Genomic DNA, 19,385 nt, shown 5'->3' on the forward strand with positions numbered 1-19,385 from the left:
GGTGAGACGATAGACCGGACCAGGTGAGACGATAGACCGGACCGGGTGAGTCTCGGGTGAGACGATAGACCGGACCGGGTGAGTCTCGGTTGAGACAAGGGTTAGTTTCAGTAAGGTAATAAATAAAGGGTTAGGGTTAAGACCACTACAAGATGCTTTGTTGAATCTTGATCTGCTGTGGTACCATACAGCGTGTTTTATGTATGTATGTCTGTCTGTTCTCTGCTATTGCTTTTCAAGCCATGAATTGGTGCGGTGGGAATCCTGTTAACGCCTGCTTGTTTAACCTTAGTCCTGTGGTATGGAGGAGATCTGTCCACTAGTAGTCACACAGCATCACCTAGTGCCCTGCTTTCTTACCACACAGCAAATCAACTGAAATTATTTCATTTTAAACTTGGAATGTAATCTCTTAGTTGAATTGTTTAGTTAAGTTTGTTGTAATAGATCTTTTTTTGGCGGAGGGGGGGGGGTCGTTCAGGTATTGCAACACACTGTTGGCAGTCCTCTCTTAACCCAAAACACTATTGAGCTCTCTTAATTCAACATTTTAATAAGCATTTGTTTGGATTTAAATGAGTTCGATTTGATTCCAGACCTCAAGCATCTATATCAGTGGGGAACGACATTGTATTTTTGTGGTGCATAGAATTTGTTTTGGCTTGTGCTGGTTTTCGCCACAAGGGGGAGTACTTTGACCAAAAATCCAGTCAGAGACTGGTAACTGCATGAGACTAATGGGTGGCCCTAACAGTTTTCAACGGTGTGTTAAACAAATGCACTAAATATGCTTTATAAATGTATTTGATGTTGTCCTGATGATAGTTGATGACATGTTATCTTTCTTTCCATCTCTCTCCATCTACCTTTTCTCTCAGTACGAGTATAGTTTCCGCACAGAGCACAGCGCTGCAGCGAGGCTTCCCCCCAGTCCCACACGGATCTCCCTGGGCTCTGAGGCCTGAGCCCCCCCCCAATCCCACACAGTTCTGAGCCTCCCCCAATCCCACACAGATCTGAGCCTCCACCTCCTCCCCTCCAGAGAGACCTGAGCCTCTCCCTCTTCCCCTCCAGAGACCTGAGCCTCTCCCCCTTCTCTCTCTTCCCCTCCAGAGAGGCCTGAGCCTCTCCCTCTTCCCCTCCAGAGAGACCTGAGCCTCTCCCCCTTCTCCCTCTTCCCCCAGAGAGACCTGAGCCTCTCCCTCCTTCTCCTTCCTCCCCTACAGAGACCTGAGCCTCTCCCTCCTTCTCTCTCCTCCCCTACAGAGACCTGAGCCTCTCCCTCCTCCCCTACAGAGACCTGAGCCTCCTCCCCTCCTTCCCTACAGAGAGGTCTGAGCCTCTCCCTCCTTCCCTACAGAGAGGTCTGAGCCTCTCCCTCCTTCCCTACAGAGAGGTCTGAGCCTCTCCCTCCTTCCCTACAGAGAGGTCTGAGCCTCTCCCTCCTTCCCCTACAGAGACCTGAACCTCTCCCTCCTTCCCTACAGAGAGGTCTGAGCCTCTCCCTCCTTCCCTACAGAGAGGTCTGAGCCTCTCCCTCCTTCCCTACAGAGAGGTCTGAGCCTCTCCCTCCTTCCCTACAGAGAGGTCTGAGCCTCTCCCTCCTTCCCTACAGAGAGGTCTGAGCCTCTCCCTCCTTCCCTACAGAGAGGTCTGAGCCTCTCCCTCCTTCCCTACAGAGAGGTCTGAGCCTCTCCCTCCTTCCCTACAGAGAGGTCTGAGCCTCTCCCTCCTTCCCTACAGAGAGGTCTGAGCCTCTCCCTCCTTCCCTACAGAGAGGTCTGAGCCTCTCCCTCCTTCCCTACAGAGAGGTCTGAGCCTCCCCCAGTCCTCCAGCAGGAGAGGAGGAGAGACTCACACTACTACTACTACTACTACTACTACTACTACTACTACTGAGAACCATCCCACACAAACCAAGCCAGAGAAAGAGAGCGACAGAGGAAACTAGGTCTCCCTCTCTCCCTTTGGCCTGCCTGCCTCCCTCTACTCCTCCCCGCCTCCCTCCTCTCTCCCTCCCTCCACTCCTTCTTGTCTGCCTCCCTCCACTCCTTCTTGTCTGCCTCCCTCCACTCCTCCCTGTCTGCCTCCCTCTACTCCTCTCTCCTTGTCTGCCTCCCTCCTCCCTCTCTCCTTGTCTGCCTCCCTCCCTCCACTCCTCATCTGCCTCCCCCTCCCTCCCCTCCCCTCCCTCCTCCCTCCCTCCACTCCTCCCTCCTCACCTCCCTCCCTCCACTCCTCCTTGTCTGCATCCCTCCACACCTCCCTCCACTCCTCCCTGCACTCCTCCCTCCACGCCTGCACACCTCCCACTACTCCTCCCACACCTCCCACTACTCCTCCCTCCACTCCTCCCTGCACTCCTCCCTCCACGCCTGCACACCTCCCACTATTCCTCCCACACCTCCCACTACTCCTCCCTCCACTCCTACCAAACAAAACAATAAGGTCATTGGGACAGCTTGGTCCACTGTCCAAATGGATGGTCCTTTTTCTTTTGAGAAAGAAAAAAAATGAACAAACAGGAAGTCCTTTGGTTGTTTCTTCCTCTTTGTTTTTAAAGTTCAGTACTGCTTATTTGAGGAGGGAAACAATCCATGGTAAAAAAAAAAGGGACCCGTTGATGCATTAAGGCTTTCACAGACGTGTGATCGAGACGAGTTCCGCTGTGCATTCAGGATGGAAAGACCTGTGAACCTGATGGTTGTGTGATTTTGGACCTTTGGTGGTTAAGGGAGGGGAGAGAGAGAGAGAGAGAGAGAGCAAGGCTTGCCCATTCAACCCATGAACCATAGTGGCAGAGGCACCAGTTTCGTCTAGAAATGCACATTTGATCCATCCCTCCTTTCGGGAAACTTTAAAGCACCCACAGAGACTTGGGATGGTTGGAACAAACCGTGCTCTATAATACCCTATTGGATATAAGCAGTGCGTAACCCACTGGTCTCGCCTTCGTTCCATTGGTCGTCTGTGGATATTTCTGCATTAAAGAGCAGCTTAGCCAGTCGTTGACTACAGTCCCCACCCACCTCCCTGTACACTAGATGTAAGCCCAGGAAGAGGAGCCAGCTTACATGTTACTGTAAAATAAATGTCCCCCAACAATATTGATTTGGACAGTTCACCAAATGCTTTGAGATTGTCCTTTTCTCTCGTCATTCTTTGTGAGTCATTTCAGTTGTTCTTACTCTTTGCCTCGGCTGTTTGTGTCACGTTTCAACGACTCCATCGATGTGCTTTCTGGTCTGAGACACTCCTTGGATTAAAATCAGAACCACTAGTAAAATGGACTGTTACAGTCGGTAAGGTCTTGCCGTTAGCTGGACGACACACCACTGGTTTTTTTTTGTTTTTTTTTTTTTTTTTTCAAAGCCAGATGTTTGCATCTGTTACCAGTCTCACTGTGGCTTTACTCAGTCTTTTGTCATGGTTTTAGTATTTCTTATCTTTTAGAAGCTGTATTTTCTATTTCTCGCGGAATGAGTTTGACAGAAACGTACTGCTTAGTTTTGAAGGAGCCAGTTACCAATGAGAGCCCTGTCTTTCTCTAGTCAAGTTACAATGGCCAGCATTGTGATAGTATTCATTTGCCACTTTCATTTTCTTAATGAACAAAAATAGATTTTAAAATGTTTTAATTACGTGTATAATATTGTGTTTTGAACTAAATGGGATGTTCTTGTATCAAGAAGAACACACTTAATAATTTGGGGTCAAGTAATGGTCTTTTGTTTCACACATAAAGCTGATATGTGGGGTCGTCTAAAAACGGTCTGCTTTTTTTTTGTATTTTCAAAAACGACTAATTGTAATTTAATAAAGTGTTCCTGATGTTTTGCCTGTCCATTGGCATAGGGAGGGGGGGCTATAACTAATAACACCCCCCATCTCCTCAGTTTCCTCCAAACTCTTACACAATTCCCTCTAAATCTTGGGGTTGTGTTCACCATATCAAAAATGTTTTGCAACAGGGAACAACTGAAAGCTGTGTTCAGTTTAGTACCTTCTGGGTTTCAAAAACGTTCTCGCTCTGTTACACACTCCAGACTATCAGGAAACACACATCTTCTGCGATAGTGTTTTTTTCAAACACTTTTGTTTGTTTTTGTCTTATTGCCTCAACTGTGCTTACAACCAACTGTGATCAAACCACTCATTGAGACGACTTTGTTGTTGTTGCTTGTTATTCTTTTACCCACACATGCTTGATATTGATGGTATTAATATTGAGAATGTTTTTTTTTTCTACAACAGTATTTGTCTTAAATGGCATCCAGAGTTGCTCCTTTTCGACATAAGCTTTTTAAACACTGCCTAGAAAATCATGTCAACTCTGGAGAACCTTTTTTCTTTTCTAGCATTCCTGGTACTGATGTATTCTATCGCTGTAGTTTTTAAGCATCCAGTTTCAACATCATTTAGTTGATCTTTCTATGCTTGGCAGAAGTTGTTTCCTCAGAGCAGCTCTTGGTGCCCTTTGGGGGGAAAACAGCCCTTTATTTTCTCTTTGTCTAATTGCTCATTTAAGGCCTGAGGAGTATTCTGACCCTTCTCTCCCCAGAATAATTGACCAATTACATTTCAGTGTTGTATTTTTCAGAAAATCAAAAAAAAAGTCAAATCAATGTAAAAAAACAAAAGAAAAAAAAGATGGATTGTGTTATTGCACTGCCTATATATTGTGATCATGCTAGTAGCTTAGCTAGTTCAACTAGACCAAACGTCCATTCAAAAACGATGCTTGTAAAATGCTCCCACGTTACAGCTCGTTTTGTTCTGCCTGCATCATGGTAACCTACACCTGTACTTCTACATCTGAACTGTGGCGTGTAAATATCTTCAGATGGTCATGATAAAAATACATTGTTAACTAATATGATTTGTCTTGTGTATTAACATTTTAATGTGAGATCAAGTTCAGTCCTGTATTGTTTTCAACATGGACTCCTTTTTTTAAGACAGCCGCGGATTCCTTCCAGCTATGAGAGACTGTTCAACCAGCTGTGGCTCAGCTGGGATTTTTAAATGTTGTTTTGATTTGCAACTCTTCTCTCCTGGATGGAGTTTGGGTTATCCTACTTTGAATGATTCTCATCTCACCATTAAACAAAACTTAAGTTGACGACGAGAAGCTTCCACTGTTTATATTATTAGTTAACACTAAAATATACATTTTTGAGGATTTAACTAACAATCGAACCACCCAAACAACGTGAAGCCCTGTACTACCGGAGGTAGAGCCTGTACAATTTGATGTTTTGTTTATCTTCCTGGGAACTCTTAATTTGTAAATGCTTGTGAATTCATTATGGCTCTGAGGATCCTGTTGGTGATAACTGATGTTTTAAAAGGTCAATTTTGGACCCCCCCAAAAAAAGCAACAAAAATAACATTTTAAAACTGTATAACTGATCAATGCACGATCATACCAGGTAATTTACTGCTTAAACAAAATGGATAAATAAGATATTTGGCTACAGAAAGGTACATTTCTTACGGATCTCAACAGCTTCCGTCCAAAAACAAATCCTGTGAAATGATGTCAACATACTGGAGGAGTTACTGACAAGCTACGAGTGGCTAGCTTAGATAACGAGCTAGCTACGTCTGGAGGAGTTAGTCTGTCGCGGCGCTCCTTGACCAGAATGACACGTCGATGAACCACCAAATGCACACATCATTTCTGTTTGAAAATTGATAAAGGCGTGTGATGTTAGACCAGTTTTTTTTTTTTTTTTTTTCATGGCCAAAGTCCGGTCTTTAAAAGACCAACCTTGTATCCCAGTTGCAAAACCTAATCTGTTAGGGATCAAACAGTTCAAATCAATATGGACCTATTATTATTATTATTATTATTATGGCAGTCTTATGTTAAAATGTTTACCCTGTGTGTCATTGAGGTGTATTTGTTTGTGTGTGATTACACACAGAGTACCAACCAAACTACTGGTGACTAAATCCACAGGACCAACCTTTTTATTTACTGTTTCTCAGAAGCATCCTACATTTGATTTCAATTTCAAACCACTGCTCTTCATTACTTCCTTCCATTCTATAAATGTTATTTTTAGTTTTTTTTTTGGTGGTCAGTTCGCTCCCTCAATCATTAGTTATCCGGCAGTGTGCAAACATGCGGGTTCTCTCATCTCGGTACCACCCCAGTCGTTTTAATGGCGACTAGTAAAACAACAGAGAGAGACCTCTTAACTAGCTACTTCAAAACCCACAAGTTACTTTCCTCTCAAGATGTGTCGGCAACAGAGAAATCTGGCACGCACAGCCCACTGTCACCAAATTGTACCTGTAACGGAAGCAATTTGTCCTTTCCCTGGATATAAACTACTTTTAATCCCATTTTTTTTTTTTAGATATTTACCATCTTTATTAAGACATTTAATCAGAAACGAGGAGTGCCTGTCATGATGCCATATACCTGTCAAGACCTCTGTTGTCTTTGACTTCTGATTCCTCTCCATTTTGTTTTTTTTTTGTCACCAAAAATAGAAATCTTCTTTCATCTTATCCGATGTGAGTTTATGCAGAGAATGGACTAGGGTCCCATGGAAATGACATGGAAGTTTGTCAGGCAGACTTTTGCATGTTGCTTGTATGCCAGCGTACTGGGTTAAGTGTAACGGTACCATGGATTACTATAGTCAATGTCAAGTCAGTGCATCTCTTCAAAATGATAACTAATTATAAAGAAAAGTAATTGTATCATTTGTATTAATTTATTTAACATTGTCTTTTAATATTGACAAATCAGTGTGCTTTGTTTGTCTGTCTGTCTGTCTGTATTAACACATTTTGAATAAAACTTTTAAAATGGTGGCTGATTTGTCTCTGATTTTAAAACAAGAGATATGTTGACTAAATTTAACAGTAAGATTACAATTATATCCAGTGTTGTGACAGTATTTTGTCAGACGGCCAGGTACAAACCGCCCCAGCACATTATGTTTGTTTTTTCTGTAATGCATCATGGGGGTGTTGTGGTCTTTCGTACACTTCTAGAGAGAAAAGGGTCTTGGAATAAAGATTTCAATTCAACTACATCGGATTACACCTTGGCACCACATTGTACATTGTGATACTTGTTTCATTTTAAAAACATGGTTTAAAACTATCATTTTGATATCATGGTTGGTCGGTCATTGCATCAGCCCTTGCATCCAGTGCTCTCTCTATGAATTTGTGTGGTTACTTTTTCTCCAGCCCCATTACTTTGCTTTTTTTTTACCAAAACAGTGGTGGTTTGACTGCATTATTGTTTGAACTGCAGATTGAAAATACAGTGTGAAAGTTGTCTCATTGTCTTCAAACTGAACTTGGAGCAACGGATATCAAAACTAACTACAAAATACAAAATGGCATCTCACTTTTAATCTTGTTCCCTACTACTTAACCAGAAGGGTCCCATTTAGGTTAAAAAAAAAGAAATCTCCCCCTTTCATCCTCAAGGTTTCTGCTGGTGGCCATGTGAGGCCGATTAGGACGATTGGGTTGTGATGACGCAAGGTGTGAGCTGATCCCTCCCTCTGATGGGCAGATGTTGAGGAGAGATGACCGGCCAGGCTCCGGCGTTGCCTTGCCTTGGGAATGTCATTTAAGTGGCCGGAGCAGGAAAACAAATGGATTCCTTTCTGGTGAGATCAAAGGAGCGGCCATCGCACAGACTCCTGGGGAACCTGCCTCCCTAACTACCCCCCGAGGAGGGTGGTTGTTTGATGGTTGGGGGTGCGATGGGAGGGGTCAGGTTTTGGGGAAGGTTGTTTCTGGCTTGTTTTTTGCTCTCTCAGGACCAGGTTGTTTCCAGGTGCCGCTCCCTCAGGACCAGGTTGTTGCCGGGTGACGCTCCCTCAGGACCAGGTTGTTGCCGGGTGATGCTCCCTCAGGACCAGGTTGTTGCCGGGCGACGCTCCCTCAGGACCAGGTTGTTGCCGGGTGACGCTCCCTCAGGACCAGGTTGTTGCCGGGTGACGCTCCCTCAGGACCAGGTTGTTGCTCAGAAAATGAGAGAGATCCGTGATGAAGTGGCGTGTTGTCTGAAACAACGGTTGAGGGCCAGCAGGTGGAGTTCCTCTGAGCCACTGTCATGGAAGATTGCATCCTTTCTCCGTCAAAAGTTTAATAACTAACTTTTGACTGACATAATCAGACAAGTAGTAATGGAGAAAACATCAACAGCATAGAAAATAAGTAATTGTATGAATGTTTAAAACCTTCAGGCCGGTATTCTGTGTGTCTTTCAGTGACATCCAATGATTTTAATTGATGAACCCCCTGAGAGGTTATTGAGTCATGACACCTGAGATCATTCGAGGCAATGCCATTCTTTAGAGCAGGGCTGTCCATACATTTGCAGGAAAGAGTGGCCAGGATATGGCCAATTGAAAAGAGGTCTCACGACAGGTGTGCTGACACTGCACACCCTTGGAGGTGCTATGCTTTCTGGACATTTTATAGCCGTCTTTCTCCTTTCATCAGAGCCAGATGTGCTCCGTAAAGGGCTGAGCATCCACAAGGGAAACTAGGGCTGCCAACATGGAGACGCTGACGGTTCAAGGGGGACAGGAGCCAACAGCTATCAGTTAATATTGAAAAAGTAAAGCGGTAATATCTGGCCGCCTCGGCAGTGTAACGCGTGGCAACATCATATCCAATGAGTCTCAGTTCAAACTTTTAAAAGGGATTGTTTGAAACAATATACAGTGTCTTTTGGAAAGTTTTCAGACCCCTTGACTTCTTCCACTTTGTTACATTACAGCTTTATTCTAAAATTTGATTGAGTTTTTTTTTAAACAAATTTAATCGACACACAATACCCCATAATGACAAAGTGAAAACAGGTTTAGGCATTTTTGCATATATATTTTTAAAAAACAACATACCTTATTTACATAAGTATTCAGGCCCTTTGCTATGAGACTCGAAATTGAGCTCTGGTGCATCCTGTTTCCATTGATCATCCTTCAGATGTTTCTACAACTGATTGGAGTCCATCTGTGGTAAATTCAATTGATTGGACATGATTTGGAAAGGTACACACCTGTCTATATAAGATCCCACAGTTGACGGTGCATGTCAGAGCAAAAACCAAGCCATAAGGTCAAAGAAATTGTCTGTAGAGCTCTGAGAGAGAGGATTGTGTTGAGGCATCTGGTGAAGGGCACCATTCTTAAATAAAAGACGTTTGGAAACACTAAGACTCTTCTTAGAGCTGGCCGCCCGGCCAAACTGAGCAATCGGGGGAGAAGGGCATCGGTCAGGGAGGTGACCATGAACCTAATGGTCACTCTGACAGAGCTGCAGAATTCCTCTGTGGAGATGGTTGTGCTTCTGGAAGGTTCTCCCATCTCTGCAGCACTCTACCAATCAGGCCTTTATGGTAGAGTGGCCAGATGGAAGCTACTAATCAGTAAAAGGCACGTGACAGCCTGCTTAGAGTTTGCTAAAAGGCACCTAAATGACTCTCAGACCATGAAAAACAAGATTGAACTCTTCGTCCTGAAAGCCAAGCATCACATCTGGAGAAAACCTGTCACCATCCCTACGGTGAAGCATGGTGGTGGCAGCATCATGCTGTGGGGATGTTTTTCAGCGGTAGGGACTGGGAGACTAGTCAGGATCGAAGGAAAGATGAATAGAGCGAAGTACAGAGAGCTCCTTGATGAAAACCTGCTCAAGAGCGCTCAGGACCTCACACTGGGACAAAGGTTCACCTTCCAGCAGGACAACAACCCTAAGCACACAGCCAAGTACACACAAGGATAGGTAGGAATAAAACGGGTGGAAAAATAAGAGGTAGTGGGTCGGTTAGTTGGGAAACTACATTTTACACAAAGAAAAGAGAAATGCTTGTATGCTGACATTTCATTTCCATGGCAAGGTGCGAGGGGAGGGGTCTGTCACCTTTTGAGTGAGAGACTCAAATAGTGCCTCTCTCTCTCTCTGTGTGGTCGGGATGAGTAAGACAGAATGTTCTATTGTCAGTAATTACTCTAAAACTAATGCGATGGCCATCTCAGTCTCTGGACTTGAAAACCTGTGTTTGAATTGAAGAAGGTAGTTCCTAGGTGCAGGTGAAGGATCTGGATGGATGCCATACTAAACGGGTACCAATCATTTTGACCCTTTTTTAAAAGATTTGTTTTATTACTTGTTTAACAAAATCTCTCTCTGAGCGATTGTATTCGTAAAAACAAATACTTTTTTTTTGGAGCATATAATATAGCAGTATTTATTTATTTTTGCTCATTATTCAAGAGTGTCGATAATTATGGACCTGGCTGAACATCATCCAGGTTTCGTGCAACATGTCACACACACCTGGATGATGCATGTCAGTCACTGTGCCAATATGTTCACCACACATCTTAGCACAGTAGCAAGGTTAAGAGTGCATCTTGACAATTGGCAGGGATGGAAAGACTAGCTTTTTTAATTAATCTTATCAAAAACACATTGTAATGAGGTTTACTCGCTAGCCTACAAGAAAAATAAGTTTACGAGTGAACTAATTATTGAGTAAAATTAGTCATCTAACTAACCCTTTCTCAAATCGTACAATCAGGCCTGTAAGTAATTGTGATTCCTCGTTACCACTGTCATACCGTCGTCATGGAAAGAAAGTGGGTGAATTGCTGTCACAAGTTTACAATGAGCTCCAAAGACAGCAGAGTTCCATTAGCTTTGTATCTTTTATGGTTGGTGGACTCTTTTGAAGCTTGCGTTTTTTTTCTATTCGTTCCAGAACACAGCAAATCCCCTTAGTTTTCATAAAGAGCAGTCTGTTTAAAGCGAGCCAAGGGGTGTCTCATCCCAAAACAACATATAAAAAGGGCCTGATCTCATGCATACATCAGTGAAACGCTAGGGTAAAGTTCTAGTCAGAGGCTGATGTTATGGACCGTTACCAGGGCTTCTGAGTGGCGCAGCGGTCTAAGGCACTACATCTCAGTGCTAGACGCGTCACTACAGACCCTGGTTCGATTCCAGGCTGTATCACAACCGGACGTGATTGGGGAGTCCCAAGTGCGGCGCACAATTGGCCCTGCGTCGTCCAGGTCTGGATTTGGCCGATGTAGGCCGTCATTGTAGATAAAAATTTGTTCTTAACTGACTTTCATAGTTACTTTTTTTTTTTAAACGTAGTTGTAAAATGAATGTGTAATTGCTCGCTAGATTGCATAATATATGGACATATTCAATAGTTTCTCTGTTATAGTGCGATGTAACTTTCTGATATGTATAACTTAAGGCCATAATGTTATGTGTTTGATCATACTTTTCTTAATGTTTATTTTACAATTTTTACAATACTATATTTACGTAGTCTAGTACAGTGTTTCATCTGAGTTATATATAAGTTTAATGTTGCTTGTTGTGAAAAGTCTTGCCTAGAGGCATACAGACGTTTAAGTGTTCTCTTTGTCTCTACATGAAAGTTACGACGATTTGATGATTACCAGAGGATAGTGACAAATGACAGCATTCAATGCAAGTACAGAGGTACATGAGATTATTGGCATGGCTCAGAGGAGCACAGAGGTACATGAGATTATTGGCATGGCTCAGACGAGCACAGAGGTACATGAGATCATTGGCATGGCTCAGACGAGCACAGAGGTACATGAGATTATTGGCATGGCTCAGAGGAGCACAGAGGTACATGAGATTATTGGCATGGCTTAGAGGAGCACAGAGGTACATGAGATTATTGGCATGGCTCAGAGGAGCACAGAGGTACATGAGATCTTTGCCATATTCAGAAAACCACCAAAGCTGAATTTACAAATCTGGATAGTCCAAACAAATAACAAAATGTCATATGGACAGAATATAGAGTTTGCCTACATAGCCACTGCTTGTGCTATATACATCTGCTAACTTGACTGCCATTTTCCAACTGAAAAAAACAAACAAGTTAATGCCTGCTATTAGCATTTTTCAATTTCATGCCCAATTCATCCCAAGGTATTGTCTCTGCGTCGATAACTTTTGAAGTTACTTTGGTGTTTGTTTGGGAAATGCTAATGATAGTGGCAGTGTCTATGTGAAAAAAAAAGCTGAACATAGAATGATAGCCTCTAGTAGCCAAAAGGCTGTATTAGCAGGGGCAGCGCCGCTGAGGGATTCCACCATTCTAATATAGTCAACTGGGTGGAACTTCCAACTTCATTGGCTGATCCCTCCCTGGTGACCATGTTGGAGTCATGTCCAACCGGGTCATCAGGAGGGATCAGCCAAAATCATGAAGAAAATGTGCTACATTTAAATAGAGATCACAGACACTATAATGGCACAGATACAGTTAAGTATTCAGACCCCTTTACTTTTTACAGGTTTTGTTAAGTTACAGCCTTGTTCTAAAATGGATGACATTTTTTTTCCTCATAAATCTACACACAATACACCATAATGACATCACAATACACCATAATGACATCACAATACATCACATAATGACCAAAGCAAAAAACAGGTTTGTTGAAATGTTTGTAAATGTATTGAAAAAAAAAGAAGTTTACATACACCTTTAGCCAAATACATTTAAACTCAGTTTCACAATTCTTGACATTTAATCCTAGTAAAAATTCCCTGTCTTAGGTCAATTAGGATCACCACTTTATTTTAAGAATGTGAAATGTCAGAATAATAGTAGTGATTTATTTCAGCTTTTATTTCTTTCATCACATTCCCAGTGGGTCAGAAGTTTACATACACTCAATTACTATTTGGTAGCATTGCCTTAAAATTGCTTAACTTGAGTCAAACGTTTCGGGTAGCCTTCCACAAGCTTCCCACAATAAGAGGAGGAATGGGTCAAAATTCACTGGACAGAGCTGGTGTAAGGCCTCCTTGCTCGCACAAGCTTTTTCAGTTCTGCCCACAAATGTTCTATAGGATTGAGATCAGGGCTTTGTGATGGCCACTCCAATACCTTGACTTTGTTGTCCTTAGGCCATTTTGCCACAACTTTGGAAGTTGGTCATTGTCCATTTGGAAGACCCATTTGCAAACAAGCTTTAACTTCCTGATTTGATGTCTTGATCTTCACACTTCAGCGAGCAGGCCTTTCTAATCGACCTGGCCGGGGTATCATGGAAGGATATTGATCTCATCCCGTCAGTAGAGGATGCCTGGTTATTTATTTTTTTAAATGCCTTCCTAACCATCTTAAATAAGCATGCCCCATTTGAGAAATTTAGAACCAGGAACAGATATAGCCCTTGGTTCTCCCCAGACCTGACTGCTCTTAACCAGCACAAAAACATCCTATGGCGTTCTGCATTAGCAACGAACAGCCCCCGTGATATGCAGCTTTTCAGGGAAGCTAGAAACCATTATACACAGGCAGTTAGAAAAGCCAAGGCTAGCTTTTTCAAGCAGAAATTTGCTTCCCACAACACTAACTCAAAAAAAGTTCTGGGACACTGTAAAGTCCATGGAGAATAAGAACACCTCCTCCCAGCTGCCCACTGCACTGAAGATAGGAAACACTGTCACCACTGATAAATCCACTATAGTTGAGAATTTCAATAAGCATTTTTCTACGGCTGGCCATGCTTTCCACCTGGCTACCCCTACCCCGGTCAACAGCACTGCACCCCCCACAGCATCTCGCCCAAGCCTTCCCCATGTATCCTTCTCCCAAATTCAGTCAGCTGATGTTCTGAAAGAGCTGCAAAATCTGGACCCCTACAAATCAGCCGGGCTAGACAATCTGGACCCTTTCTTTCTAAAATTATCTGCCAAAATTGTTGCCACCCCTATTACTAGCCTGTTCAACCTCTCTTTCGTGTCATCTGAGATTCCCATAGGTTGGAAAGCAGCTGCGGTCATCATCCCCCTCTTCAAAGGGGGGGACACTCTTGACCCAAACTGCTACAGACCTATATCTATCCTACCGTGCCTTTCTAAGGTCTTCGAAAGCCAAGTAAACAAACATATTACCGACCATTTCGAATCTCACCATACCTTCTCTGCTATGCAATCTGGTTTCAGAGCTGGTCATGGGTGCACCTCATCCACGCTCAAGGTCCTAAACGATATCTTAACCGCCATCCATAAGAAACATTACTGTGCAGCCGTATTCATTGATCTGGCCAAGGCTTTCGACTCTGTCAATCACCACATCCTCATCGGCAGACTTGACAGCCTTGGTTTCTCAAATGATTGCTTCGCCTGGTTCACCAACTACTTCTCTGATAGAGTTCAGTGTGTCAAATCGGAGGGTCTGCTGTCCGCACCTCTGGCAGTCTCTATGAGGGTGCCACAAGGTTCAATTCTTAGACCGACTCTCTTCTCTGTATACATCAATGATGTCGCTCTTGCTGCTGGTGAGTCTCTGATCCACCTCTATGCAGATGACACCATTCTGTATACTTCTGGCCCTTCTTTGGACACTGTGTTAACAAACCTCCAGGCAAGCTTCAATGCCATACAACTCTCCTTCCGTGGCCTCCAATTGCTCTTACATACAAGTAAAACTAAATGCATGCTCTTCAACCGATAGCTGCCTGCACCTGCCCGCCTGTTCAACATCACTACTCTAGACGGCTCTGATTTAGAATACGTGGACAACTACAAATACCTAGGTGTCTGGTTAGGCTGTAAACTCTCCTTCCAGACCCACATCAAACATCTCCAATCCAAAGTTAAATCTAGAATTGGCTTCCTATTTTGCAACAAAGCATCCTTCACTCATGCTGCGAAACATACCCTTGTAAATCTGACCATCATACCAATCCTCGACTTCGGCGATGTCATTTACAAAATAGCCTCCAATACCCTACTCAACAAACTGGATGCAGTCTATCACAGTGCCATCCGTTTTGTCACCAAAGCCCCATATACTACCCACCATCGCGACCTGTACGCTCTCGTTGGCTGGCCCTCGCTTCATACTCGTCGCCAAACCCACTGGCTCCATGTCATCTACAAGACCCTGCTAGGTAAAGTCCCCCCTTATCTCAGCTCGCTGGTCACCATAGCATCACCCACCTGTAGCACGCGCTCCAGCAGGTATATCTCTGGTCACCCCCAAAACTAATTATTTCTTTGGCCGCCTCTCCTTCCAGTTCTCTGCTGCCAATGACTGGAACGAACTACAAAAATCTCAAACTGGAAACACTTATCTCCCTCACTAGCTTTAAGCACCAACTGTCAGAGCAGCTCACAGATTACTGCACCTGTACATAGCCCACCTATAATTTAGCCCAAACAACTACCTCTTTCCCAACTGTATTTATTTTAATGTTATTTATTTTGCTCCTTTGCACCCTGTTTTTATCTCTACTTTGCACATTCTTCCACTGCATATCTACCATTCCAGTGTTTTACTTGCTATATTGTATTTACTTTGCCACCATGGACTTTTTTGCCTTTACCTCCCTTATCTTACCTCATTTGCTCACATCGTATATAGACTTGTTTATACTGTATTATTGACTGTATGTTTGTTTTACTTCATGTGTAACTCTGTGTCGTTGTATGTGTCAAACTGCTTTGCTTTATCTTGGCCAGGTCGCAATTGTAAATGAGAACTTGTTCTCAACTAGCCTACCTGGTTAAATAAAGGTGAAATAAAAAATAAAAAGTCCTTTGCTGTTGTTCTGGGATTGATTTGCACTTTTCGCACCAAAGTACGTTCATCTCTAGGAGACAGAACGCGTCTCCTTCCTGAGCGGTATGACGGATGCGTGGATTCATGGTGTTTATACTTGGGTACTATTGTTTCTACAGATGAACGTGGTACCTTCAGACGTTTGGAAATTGCTCCTGAGGATGAACCAGACTTGTGGAGGTCTACATTTTTCTTTCTGGGGTCTTGGCTGATTTCTTTAGATTTTCAAATGATGTCAAGCAAAGAGGCACTGAGTTTGAAGGTAAGCCATAAAATACATCCACAGGTACACCTCCAATTGACTCAAATGATGTCAATAAGCCTATCAGAAACTTCTGAAGCCATGACATAATTTTCGGGAATTTTTCAAGCTGTTTAAAGGCAGTCAACTTAGTGTATGTAAACTTCTGACCCACTGGAATTGTGATACAGTTAATTATAAGTGACATAATCTGTCTGTAAACAATTGTTGGAAAAATGACTTGTGTCATGCACAAAGTAGATGTCCTAACCAACTGTTCAAAACTATAGTTTGTTAACGAGAAATTTGTGGAGTGGTTGAAAAACATGTTTTAATTGACTCCACCCTAAGTGTATGTAAACTTCCGACTTCAACTGTATATTACATTTACACAAGTATTCAGACCCTTTACTCAGTACTTTGAAGCACCTTTGGCAGCGATTAATGCAGAGACTTCTTGGGAATGATGCTACAAGCTGGCACACAGGTATTTGGGAAGTTTCTCCCATTCTTCTCTGCAGAACCTCTCAAGCTCTGTCAGGTTGGATGGGGAGCGTCCCTGCACAGCTATTTTCAGGTCTCTCCAGATGTTAGATCGGGTTTAAGTCTGGGCTCTGGCTGGTCCACTTAAGGACATTCAGAGACTTGTCCTGAAGCCACTCCTGCGTTGTCTTAGCTGTGTGCTTAGGTTCGTTGTCCTGTTGGAAGGTGAACCTTCGCCCCAGTCTGAGGTCCTGAGCGCTCTGGAGCAGGTTTTCATCAAGGATCTCTCTGTACTTTGCTCCGTTCACCTTTCCCTCGATCCTGACATGTCTCCCAGTCTCTGAAAAACATCCCCACAGCATGATGCTGCCACCACCATGCTTCACCGTAGGGATGGTGCCAGGTTTCCTCCAGACATGAGGCTTGGCATTCAGGCCAAGAGTTCAATCTTGTTTTCATCAGACCAGAGAATCTTGTTTCTCATTGTCTGAGAGTCCTTTAGGTACCTTTTGACAAACTCCAAGCAGGCTGCTATGTGCCTTTTACTGAGGAGTGGCTTCCGTCTGGCCACTACCATAAAGGCCTGATTGGTGGAGTGCTGCAGAGATGGTTGTCCTTCTGGAAGGTTCTCTCATCTCCACAGAGGAACTCTGGAGCTCTGCCAGAGTGACCATCTGGTTCTTTGTCACCTCCCTGACCAAGGCTCTTCTCGGGCGGTTCCAAAGAATGATGGAGGCCACTGTGTTTGGGATCTTCAATGCTGCAGACATTTTTTGATACCCTTCCCTAGATCTTTGCCTCGACACAATCCTGTCTCGGAGCTCTACGGACAATTCCTTTGACCTCATGGCTTGGTTTTTACTCTGACATGCACTGTCAACTTTGGGACCTTGTATAGACAGCTTTTTGCCTTTCCAAATCATGTCCAATCAATTGAATTTACCACATGTGAACTCCAATCATCATGTTGTAGAAACATCTCAAGGATGATCAATGGAAACAGGATGCACCTGTGCTCAATTTATAGTCTTATAGCAAAGGGCCTGAATACTGTTTTTTTACATAAATTAGTCACATTTTCTAAAAACATGTTTTCAGTTAGTCATTTTGGGGTATTGTGTGTAAATTAACGAGGACAATTGATTTAATCCATTTTAGAATAAGGCTGTAATGTAACAAAATGTGGAAAAAGTAAAGTGGTCTGAATACTTTCCGAATGCACTGTACAAAGATTAGTCCTCCATCTAGCTCTAGTAATAACAAGGTAGGAGGAAAAATATGACATGTTGTTGTGATTTGAGTAGATTGTCCCTTTTAATGGCATATAGCTGGGCTTTCAGTGCGGGTACGGATCTTGCACATATCCCATGCACCAACATCAGTGATCAGGTAGTCTAATGTTTGTCATGTATAAACAGCACATTTTTAAACTGCAATATGTTGTACATTCAATCAAATTACCCTGAATGCTTTTTTATTTGTTGTTGTAACCACCAAAACCATGTTAAGACTGTGGCGGGATGATTTTCCATGCTACTTTTTAAAAGGGCTCCATATGTCCTATCCTCCATTCGAGTAAAGTCAAACACCATAAACTAGCTTGGAAAGAACAAGAGTCATTTCTCTCTCAGTGGATTCATGTTTTTACAACAGCTTTGATGAGACACACGACTGATGAAAATGTAATAGATTGTGATCCGCATGTGGGCCATATCCTAATAAAATTCCCTCATCATATAGCTGCACCGTACCTAAACACAGTATTGCATGTGAACAGAACACAGAACACAGAACACATGCCGGAGGCAGCAATATGTGTCTGATCTTAACAAGGATCTCTCTCCTTTGCTCCTGTTTTACAGGGAATCTGTTGTCAAATTAGTCATTCCCAGTTAATTGGGTCTTCCAAAAACGATTGACTTGGCGTCTGTGAAAACCACCATGACATTTGTCTCTTAAAGAGCAACAATTGGAAAAAAAAAAAAAAAACGTATCTGGTTGAATACAGCCTGTGGCATCAATATGAGTCAAACCTTTATTCTAGTGTCAAAATGTACAAAAAGGTGTAAATAAGATGATAATTTTGGTCATAAAGTCAGTCTGGTCCAAAGCAGAGATTTGTGAGATAATTATGGAATAAAAAGGGTATGTTATGGAATGAAGGGTACGTAAACCGTTTTTCTTGGGTTGGGTTTATTTCAATCCTGCCCACAGCTGGCAGAACCCAAGTAATCATACAGCGCAGCTGCATGCGATAGACTATCCAAAGTCAAACCAACTTTGTCATGTCCAGCCAGCTGAAGCTAATACGCGAAAGAAGTTGGCTAGCTTGCGAGCTAGTCTAGGCGACTTCCAGACGCAAGACCTGATTAGACTGTAGGCCTTTATCTAGAAGGGTGAGGGACTGTAACTGTGTACTGTTTTGGCAGAGTGAATGGACAAACGCTTCCCACGTGCAAACACAACAGACACCACATTTAACCATAGCCTCCATTGATCTGTCTTTATACTATGGTCCTCGCTATCTGGGATCCTTGGGACGTCCCTAGCCCATTGAATTTGACATTTTAAATGGGCACCGACTGATAACGAGCAGCAATAGTTCTGGTACCTAGGTTTTTCTCCGCTTGTTTGTGTCACTGGTCATCTGGACAAATCCCGATTTCGCAGGTGTGTTAGTATCTTTCGAATTTTAGAAGGGGGGCGGACATTTGTCCCGTAACCATGTTCCGAGCTCGTAACTTACAAATCGAGAGGGTGACGCTCCTCGTTCTAGAATCTCTTAACATATATGGATCTAGAACATAACCAAGCATCTGACCCAATTACACAAGACTTCAGTTCTGGGTTTACTGAGATTTTGTTGCTAAAATGGAGTCCCCCAAATAGCAAGTGACATTGAAAGGTGCCATTGAAAGCCATTTAGGGACTTGTATGGAGGTAATTGATAGGCAATATATCCCAGTACAGGGGAGCTCTTGAACTTGACTCAGGCTAACCTCCAATCACGTGCTTCTAAACCTCATTAAAGTG

The 19,385-nt window shown here is 43.1% G+C and overlaps 1 protein-coding gene across 2 annotated transcripts in view; it reads left to right on the plus strand.

Moving 5' to 3' along the window:
- mvb12ba (multivesicular body subunit 12Ba) overlaps positions 1-1,117 on the plus strand; it is a 43,210-nt gene extending 42,093 nt beyond the window's left edge. For both annotated transcript variants that reach the window (XM_042302716.1, XM_042302715.1), the window contains exon 10: positions 879-1,117. In XM_042302716.1, the coding sequence (XP_042158650.1) occupies positions 879-965 (87 nt within the window). In that variant the 3' untranslated portion in view covers positions 966-1,117. The remainder of the gene's footprint in view (positions 1-878) is intronic.
- Positions 1,118-19,385: the final 18,268 nt, after the last annotated feature.

The sequence above is a fragment of the Oncorhynchus tshawytscha genome, linkage group LG20 (assembly GCF_018296145.1).
Source record: "Oncorhynchus tshawytscha isolate Ot180627B linkage group LG20, Otsh_v2.0, whole genome shotgun sequence".
NCBI lineage: Eukaryota > Metazoa > Chordata > Actinopteri > Salmoniformes > Salmonidae > Oncorhynchus > Oncorhynchus tshawytscha.